The sequence below is a fragment of the Buceros rhinoceros genome, unplaced genomic scaffold, assembly GCF_000710305.1.
Source record: "Buceros rhinoceros silvestris isolate BGI_N320 unplaced genomic scaffold, ASM71030v1 scaffold27648, whole genome shotgun sequence".
In the NCBI taxonomy this organism is placed as follows: Eukaryota; Metazoa; Chordata; class Aves; order Bucerotiformes; family Bucerotidae; genus Buceros; species Buceros rhinoceros.
Genome location: NW_010425621.1, coordinates 19731 through 28500, shown reverse-complemented (window position 1 = coordinate 28500; position 8770 = coordinate 19731). Strand labels below are relative to the sequence as shown.

General features: G+C 55.4%; 1 protein-coding gene across 1 annotated transcript in view; it reads left to right on the top strand.

The window, feature by feature from the left end:
• Positions 1–8770, top strand: part of SRGAP3 (SLIT-ROBO Rho GTPase activating protein 3) — a 50182-nt gene that overhangs the window by 24079 nt on the left and 17333 nt on the right. Inside the window, exons 5-8 of the mRNA XM_010141222.1 lie at positions 4946–5167; positions 5717–5818; positions 6071–6268; positions 7572–7656. Of these exons, the coding sequence (XP_010139524.1) occupies positions 4946–5167; positions 5717–5818; positions 6071–6268; positions 7572–7656 (607 nt within the window). The remainder of the gene's footprint in view (positions 1–4945; positions 5168–5716; positions 5819–6070; positions 6269–7571; positions 7657–8770) is intronic.

Here is an 8770-nt window from a genome sequence, read left to right as displayed (position 1 = left end):
TGGTGTCGGCTGGTCCCTGGGCAGAGCAGGTCCGTGGGAGCTCTCCTCTCTTCGTGAGAGTCCGGAAGCCGAGAGAGAGATCTCCCCGAGCTGCTGTGTTTTTAAAGCCTCCCGACGTAACGTTTCACCTGGCCCCCTTAACCAATTAAATGCGGAATTGTCGTATTTGCATGGAATAATTCTACCTGTCCATTTCCCAGGACAAGGAAGCCTCAGCTCAAACCGGCTGTGTTTCGGCACTGCTGCAACAGCAGCGCCCCGATAGCCGGCCTCCACCCAGCAGCACTCGTCAAGGGGAGACCGCCCTCACGTTCTGTGCTGCTTCCCGTCTTCTCTGAGCAATTATTGTGGCTGCTGATGCGTCTCAGCCCTTTCTGCCTCCTCCTGGAGCGGTTTCATTTCCTTCGCTGCCTGCATCCGTCTCCCAGCGAGGAGAGCCTCTTTGGGGTGGTGGAGCGTTGCTGTTTCACACGCATTTGTCGTACCCTGCCTGGAACACCTTTTGTAGCAGGGCTTGTTCGGATGCTGTTTCCTGCGAGGGAAGCGCGGTGGCTGCAGAGGTGTGACCGTTCTGTTTTCTGGAGACTTAATACTTGGCAAATAACCATTCCGCATAACAACGATGGCGAGCAGAGGTGGTTTGTGTTCTCTTTGAACATTCCTCCTAAGATCTGAAGATACTCTCAGCTATGAGTAAGGCTCTCACGTCATACCCAGTGGTGCCATGGCCAAGTACAAACGTTTGCCTGGTAAAACGTTATTTCATGCTTTGTGACAGACACATCAAATATCTTGTAACTGTTTAACCAGGGAGGAGGGGAGGCAGATGCCTCAGTAGCTTGGAAGGCATTTCGTTCCCTCTGGAGCCCAGTACTCGGCTGTGGAAAAAGCCTCAGCGCTTCTGCAGAGCTTTGTTGTTTGTATTAAACCCCGTCAGGTTCCTGGGGACCTGCCAGTGACCGTCCTCGCTGCTGTCACCTCTTGTGAAGACGTTGTCTAACGCGTGGGGCTGGAAGCAGTTGGCCTGGTGTCTGGGGGGAACTGCTGACAATCCGCCCCAGCGTGCGAGGAGGGCGGAGGGAGCAGCAGAGCTGTGCTGGGACGTCTGCGTGTCCCGTGGGGACGCCTGTCCATCCTGCAGGGGCAGGGCAGCTCTGCCCACTGCTGAAGAACGACTGCAGGTCACTGATGGAGTGGGGAGTGGTTTGGGCTCCCCTATTTTTCCACCTTTGGGTGTTGCTTTGCTGTTCAAACGCTGCTCGTTTCCCCGCGGTGCGGTTCGGTGCCTTGGCTGTGGTCAGTGGCGCCTCGGTTCAGACCGTCCCAGGCCTGGTTTTCACAAGAGATCACCCCCAGCACAGCAGCGTGACTGAGTCCTGGGCAGAACCGGCTCTCCCCAAGCTGCTGGATCACGGTCACCCCAGGGAAGGTGTTGAGATGCTCGTGCAGGGCTGGAGACTCGCTGCTTTCCCTTGGCTTTGGGCAAACCTTGTAACGCCTGTTTCCACTCCCGTGTCTAAACTGGGGTTACTGGTGCTGGGGTTACTGGCCAGTGGTGGTCTCCTGCAGCCCCAGCCTCTCCTCTGGTGCAGCTCTGTGGGAGGCACACACAGTACTTGGCTGCTTTGGCCAAACCCAGCTTGCTCAGCTGGATGCTAGAGCATTTCCACCCCTCGCAGGGGTGTTACCAGGCGTAATGAATTAATGTACGAGGAGCTTTGAGCTCTCCAGATGAAAGGTGCTGCAGAAGGGCTCGGGGTTGTTATTTGTGGTTCTAATTCATTTTCCATCAAAGGGATGAGAGGGGTGAGAAAATGCCATTTGTTCTGGAGCTGGGAGCAGGAGTCTGAAGTCTTTTTTTTCCTTTCTTTTTCTGTTCTCCTCCCTGTGCATGTTCCTCTGGGAGTTTTGTGGAAGCCCCTGCTCTGTCCTTTCTTCTCTGGGCACCAGTGTGTGAAGCAGCCGGCACAGTGCTGATCACCAGAGACTTCAAGGGCTGTCGCGTGTCTGGAAAGTGCCTTGCCCTGGTTCCCAGCAGCAGCCGATGTCTGGGTGTTGCACTGCAGCCAGCAGTCACCTGCGTGTTCCACAGCAAAGGCACGGCCAGTTTTCACAGGGGGTGTTTTCTCAGAATCATCTGGCAATACCCTGGCCCCGTCTCCTGTGGCATTCAGTGATTTTCTGTCATGATGGCTGGGGTTTGTATGCTTTGGGAATTCCCACCCTTGAACAGGGTGATGATTTCTCCTGGTGATATTTTTTGTGGTCAAGTAGCACTCATTTCCCAGGGGGTGGGAGATGCGCTGGGAAATAGACGCAATCCTGCTTCTAGGATGCAGAACTGCAGTCGGCTGGTTGTGGTGGGAGAGCAGGTCCTCCCCTGGCATCAGCATGGAGGTCTCAGCCCTGAGCCCTGCTCTGCCTGTGTGGCAGCCCCCTTGGTGATGGCTTGTGGGGGCCAGGTCCGTGCTCGTGGTCACAGAGTTCACCTCCTGTCGCCCGCATCCATGAGCTGCCCGGGGCACCGCTGCTCCCATGGCCCTGCCATGGCTGCCTGTCCCTGCCTGCGAGGTGCCTGGGGTGTGCCGAAAACAGCCGAGAGGAGCCAGGCAGCTGCGATGCTGCATCAGCTTGGCTCACCGGTCTCTGTGAGCAACCCCGGAGCGGTCGTACGGGCGGTCATGCTAAAATCGTCTCATGGGAGAGACCCATAGTGCTGCAACAAGAGTTTGCCCCGAGCAGTGGGTAGAAATTCTCCCCAGTTCCTCGGTGTTTGTGTGGCGTGTTGACTCATGAAGGCAGAGCTACACCCGTCCTTAACTGCCGTGTTTTCAACTAATAAGATTAGAAGCTAAACAGAAGCAGGATAAACAGTGGATTAGGAATATTAGGTAGTTCCTGCAGAAATCCTCACTGCTGCACGTGTGGTTTGGCTGCTGCAAGGGGCCGGCTGGGGGGAGGCAGGTGCTGCCCGCGCTGTCTGCGAGCGGCAGTCGGCCCGCTGAGGTCCTGCTGCTGCGTCCAGCAGAGACTGAGCCACGTACAGCTCCGCCTGTGACCTGATGTGAGCTGAGGGTTGTCTCCTCGCATCGCAGAAAGCACGAGATGACTTCTTTGGTTGGAGCTGCTTGTGGCACCAGCTGAGTTTTCATCTTTCACTTTGAGTTTATCAATACTGATTTTCTGATGCAGAATCAGTTTTTGTGCCTCTCCGTGTCAGTTCAGTAATGCCCGGGGGTGCTGTGGAGCTGGAGAAGGTGTCACCCAAATGCCAGCTGCCAACAGGGAGTTCTGTCGCGGTGGAAAAGTTGGTCTCCTTTTGGGTTGTTGAGGTTACACCAACAAGCTTCTTTTTTGTGTAGCTTTTTGTGCTCTGCTGGTCCTCCTGGAGGTGGTTTTGATGGTCCGCACTGGGATCGCAGCTGGCTCACTACACGCCTGCCCGTGCCATGCTGGGGTGGTTTTGGTTACAGCTCAGACACAAGGACCTCCTGCTCGTCCTTTAATCTATGTGGCAGCAAAGCAGCTTAGCTGCTGTAATACGAATTGTCCAGTGGTAGTTCCCGTGGAGTAAGAGTGATCTGCTGGCGGGGGTTAGTTCGGTGCTACGTGCCGTGGGAGGTATTTCTCACGGGGGGCCTCTCTTTCTCCCTTGGGAGTGTCCTTGTGACCGCAGCCCTCCCGTGCCTGGGCACATCTCTGCAGGTCACGGTGCTGTGCCAGCAGACAGGAACGAGCGTGCTGGGACACACTGTTATGAAGCTCCTCGCAGAGGATAAAGCCACCATCACCTAGCTGTACCTCCTCTGCCAGGAGCCCCGGCTGCCTCTAGTGTCCCAGAAAGAGAAGTGCTCCAGTTCCGGACCGCAGCCCTCATGTTGCACCGCGCTCTCTGTGCAGCCCCACCAGCAGGGCTCAGGCTGATGTGTTGCACTTCTCCTGCTTCCAGCAACCTCTCTGCCTTTCCCCGCAGGGCGACATCTGTTGGCTCCAAATTTTGGGTGCTCCTTGGGTGCCCATCCTCACCCCCACTCAGGGGCTGCCTGCCTGTGGGAGCGGAGCCCTGCGGAGGGTTGCGTGGTGCTGGGGCTCCTGCTGGGCCCTGGGAGGAGGGTTGCTAAGAGCTGCTTCTTGCTCTGCTGTGGTTAAGTGTTCATAGCAGCAAATCCTTGCGCTGTTGCTATACTTTACCTGCCAAACTCAATTATATTGAGAAGAGAGTTTAAAAACAGGCTTTTGTCTAATGTGCAGCGTTTTGGCAGCAATTAGCTCCGAGTTTTATCATTTTCCCCAAGGTGAACAGGAGATCGATCAGCTCTGCATGAGAAGCTGCTCCGTCGTGAGGGAGGAAGGCAGCTTCCCAGCGAGGATAAAATGGTTTGCGCGTATTGTGGGGCACGGTTTTCAGTGCCACCTTGCCGGGGCGTCCATCTGTCTTGGGTAACTTTGGGAAATGGTTTCTTTGTGTAAAAAGCCCTTGCAGGGAGCTCACGAGGTGAGAAGGAGAGCGCTGGGGATGAGCAGTGGCATGGGCCCTCTGGCCGCTCCTTTCCCGGGCCCTTGCTGGGCACAGGTTTTGCCTGGCTGAGCAGGTAGCCAGAGTTGTGCTTTTGGATGATTTTTCCCCCTCTGTCCTGTCTGAGAAGATCCTGTGCTTTTCCCGGTGAAGTGAAAGGTGTTAGACCCTGGTGGCGTGGTGAGGGTCCAGCACAGGGTCACTGCACTGCCCGGCTGTTTGTTCCCTGGTGCCTCTTCTCCTTCAGTCCTCTTTCCTTCTTGCCTTTCCGTATGGTTTTGCAGTATGCTGTTAAATACACCCTGGTACGACTGGGCTGCTGTTCCTCCGGGTCATACAACGGCTTTTAGGGTGTTTAATGTATACTTGACCCTCCAGAAGAAGTGTTGGAGCGTTTGTGTGACCAGACCCTTCCTCGGTGTTTCTCAGTGTTGCGATCTGGGATTCCACGCCAGCCTCGCTCGGACCTTCAGGACGTACCTGTCTGCCGAGTACAACCTGGAAACCTCCCGCCATGAGGGCCTGGACATCATCGAGAATGCCGTGGACAACCTGGATGCTCGGAGCGACAAGCACACCATCATGGACATGTGCAACCAGGTCTTCTGCCCTCCGCTGAAGTTTGAGTTCCAGCCTCACATGGGGGACGAGGTAGCGTACTCACCTGGAGGGCTGCAGAGGTGCTGCTGGTTTGGGCTGGGCCAGGCTGGGCTGGGCTGTGCTGGGCCGGGCTGGGCTGGGCTGGCTTCCTCCTCTGCTAACTGTCGCTGTTAGAGTATTTCTGACTCCTTACCCCTCTGTGCTGTCTTCACACGCTGCTGCTCATGTTTCCTTTAACGAGACGCATGGCTCATTAGGGCTCCGCTTTCAGCCTGCCTCTTTCTCCCTATCTGTCCCAATTAGGAATCCTGTGGTCTGATTCTCAGCTGAACTGCCCAGCAGATTTGTAAAGTGGAGCTTTGATTTACCTGCTCTAATTGGAAGACTTCAGAGCACAGCTTTCAAGGGCTGGGTAGAAAATGCTTTGCGCTGGCCCGGCTCCAGGGCACTGCTGATTAGACACTGGGTGACGCAGCCTCTCCTGGCTGTGGGGACCTCACGGGTGCTGGGGGGGTCATCTCGGTGTTTAAAAGTGTGTGTAGGTCAGTGCACAACCCACTGAACGCTCTCGTGTCTCTCTCTGCCTCTGCTCCTGTGCAGGTGTGTCAGGTCAGCGCCCAGCAGCCTGTGCAGACCGAGCTGCTGATGCGGTACCACCAGCTGCAGTCGCGACTGGCCACCCTCAAGATAGAGAATGAAGAGGTAAGAAGTGCCCAGGTCTCGTGTTTGGCCTCCTCGCAGCATTGCTGGGCCTTTTGCCCGTTGCACAGGGGGTTTCCTGCTGTGCTCCGGTGCGGAGTCCTTCCAACTGCAGCGCTGGGAGCTGCCATCGACTGCAGCCGGCACAAGAGCCAGCCCAGTGCGTGGGAGCTGCCTGTTGGCCAGTTGTTTTGGATCGAGATGGGTCGCTTTCCCAGCCTGCTTCAAAACCGTGCTGCCTTCTAATTCTGATAGGTACGAAAAACGCTGGACGCCACGATGCAGACTTTGCAGGATATGCTGACGGTGGAAGATTTTGATGTTTCAGATGCCTTCCAGCATAGTCGTTCCACTGAGTCAGTCAAATCAGCTGCATCAGAGACCTACATGAGTAAAATAAACATTGCCAAGAGGAGAGCCAACCAGCAGGAAACCGAAATGTTCTATTTTACTGTGAGTCCCTTCTCATGCGATACAGGACCAAAGCGGTAATTGCTAGGGCTCAGTCCCATCTGAATGCAGTGCTCATTAGTGAAGAGCAAGAACCAATTCAGTCTCTTTAAGTATTTGTTCTTCTGTCTGGTTTGGGGTTGGGCTGCGTTTCTCAGCAGCAGGGCAGCACGTAGGGACTGACAGGCCAGTGTCTGCCTTGTTCTGCCTTCTGAAGGAACAACTGGAGTGACCAGTTGTGACCAAAACCTCGCAGGGCTCAGCCGGAGTGGCTGCGAGCAGGGCAGCAGCCTGCAGCGAGCCTCGCGGCGTGTGGCCGTCCTGGAACTGGACCGTCTCAGCCAAGGCTGCCTTGTCTGCCCCACGCAGCCGAGACCTGCCCGGGGGTGGAGTACACGGTCTCTTGGGTCTCACGGAGGGCACTGGGGCAGCTGCGAGCGCGTGGCTGTGCAGAGCCCGGCCCTTGGGTGTGTGCAGGGCAGAGGCAGCTGGGCTGGGACCCCCTGCGTCCCTACTTCACTTCCCGGCAGATCCACAGCTCCCTGTGACAGTGCTTGGGTCAGCGAGCCATCCCGTCAGCAGGGGCAGCCCCCATGTGTGCGTGGCTGGTAGGCTCGAGTGAACAGCATCTTGTCGTGTATTACATCTACACAGAAAAGCTGCTGCTTCCTCTTAACAGTCGTATTATTCCAGTTCGTGGGAAAAATCTGCAGTTTTCATTTTGAGATGTGGTTGGGTGTATTTTAATGCTTTTTGCAAGAATTTTCATCTTTCCCACTCTCTGCCGTGCATTTTCCTCTCTGTCTCCCTCACTCCTCTCCTCTGGAGTGTCCCCGGGAGTCAGAGTCTCGCAGTGAAATGGGAAGCTGTGCTGCACAGTGCATAAAGTGTCTGATGGTCCTTGACCTGGGGAGGTCTCGTGCGCTGGGAGTTCTTGCTCTGCATCACTTCTTTGCACAAAGGCAAAGTGCCTGTGAGGGGAGGAAAAGCCTCTTTGATTTTCCAGGCCATTCCCAGAAGCCTGACAAAAGCAAGCTTGCTTTGAACTCTTTGGAGCACCCTGCGTTCCCAGGCAGGAGCTGCAGTGCCAAGGAGCCCGGGCTAATAAGATCGTCAGAGCTGTGGCTGGAGCAGTGAGAAGCGATTAGTCTGTGCTCAGCCCTGCGGCGCATCTGGCGTCGGGTTGGTCAGAGCCTGTCGGCCCCGCCGAGCCCCTCCGGCAGCCTCCCGGGCCGGTGTACATCGCTTACCGACGGCTCATGCCAAGAGCCTTAACCCACCTTCTCTGGTTTGGTTTTCATTCCAGAAGTTTAAGGAGTATTTGAATGGCAGTAACCTCATCACGAAGCTGCAGGCTAAACACGACTTGCTGAAACAGACTCTTGGAGAAGGTGAGTCGCGGGCTCAGTCCGGGGAGGAACCTCCCAGCACATGAGAGGGTTGTGAACTGGGCAGTGTCTTTCTGTCTGACCTGTGTCTGTGTTTTCCTGAGTGGCTGGTGGTTGGCTGCTACTACTAAGTTTGACCAGCGACGTGCAAAATCAGGATTTCCCTGGAATATTTCTCTGTTCCCACCTTTCTTTGGGAGTGCACGTAGAGAAATGTGGATGTCCTACTGTGTGCCAGAGTGCTGTGTTACTTCTGCAGCAGCAAGGAGAATCCCACCCACTCCAACCCACCGCCGTTTTCATTTCTCCCCCCTTCTTCCCCTCTTAGTGTGGCCCTGAACACGTGGATTCTCTTGTCCTTGACGCTGTGCCTCTGTGTCACAGACCTGCCTGCAGCCTTCTCCACTTAATAGGCCCCTTACCCCCCGGCCGCAGGTTTTTGATTGCTCTAGACCGGAACCACCCCTGCTTTTAACACTAACCCGTCCCTACAGGAATGGTGTTTTTGTTCCTCCAGAGACTCTCACAGCTTTGCTTTAGAGCACGTGCCCAGACAGCAGAGCAGCAGCAGCTTCTGGGGGAGGCAGGGGCAAGGGGCTCTCGGTGGGATCTGCCGCTGCTGGGGCACTGACGTGCAACCATGTGCCTGGGAGAAGACTTCAGCTCTTCTAAAGGGTGTTAAAAAGGGCTTTATTTCCAGTGTAAAGAAGCTGGAGATGAGTTAGTGTCTTTAATTTCCAACAGGAGAGAGTGTGTTTAAACAGAATGGTCCGTGGTTGCGTTTTAACAATACAAAAATTGGACGCCTCATCTCAGAGTAAACAAAACAAACAAAAAAACCCCCCTTTTGGCTGTTTTTCCAAACATAGTTTCTCTGCCAAATTTACTTAGCCTTAAAAATCCACCTTCTAGTTAGGTCCTGTGGTGTGTTGCACTCTGTGAACGCTGAGCCAAGTCACGGCACAGGGAAGGCTGCAGGTAGAGACCAGGGCTTCATTATCATATTTCTGTTCCCAGGAGTTTCAGAGCTCCCTGGAGCACCTTAACCCCTTATTGCCAGGCAGAGCAGGTCAGTGGCAGCCCTGCCGCACCCTCCCCCAGGCCGTGCCCGCGTGGG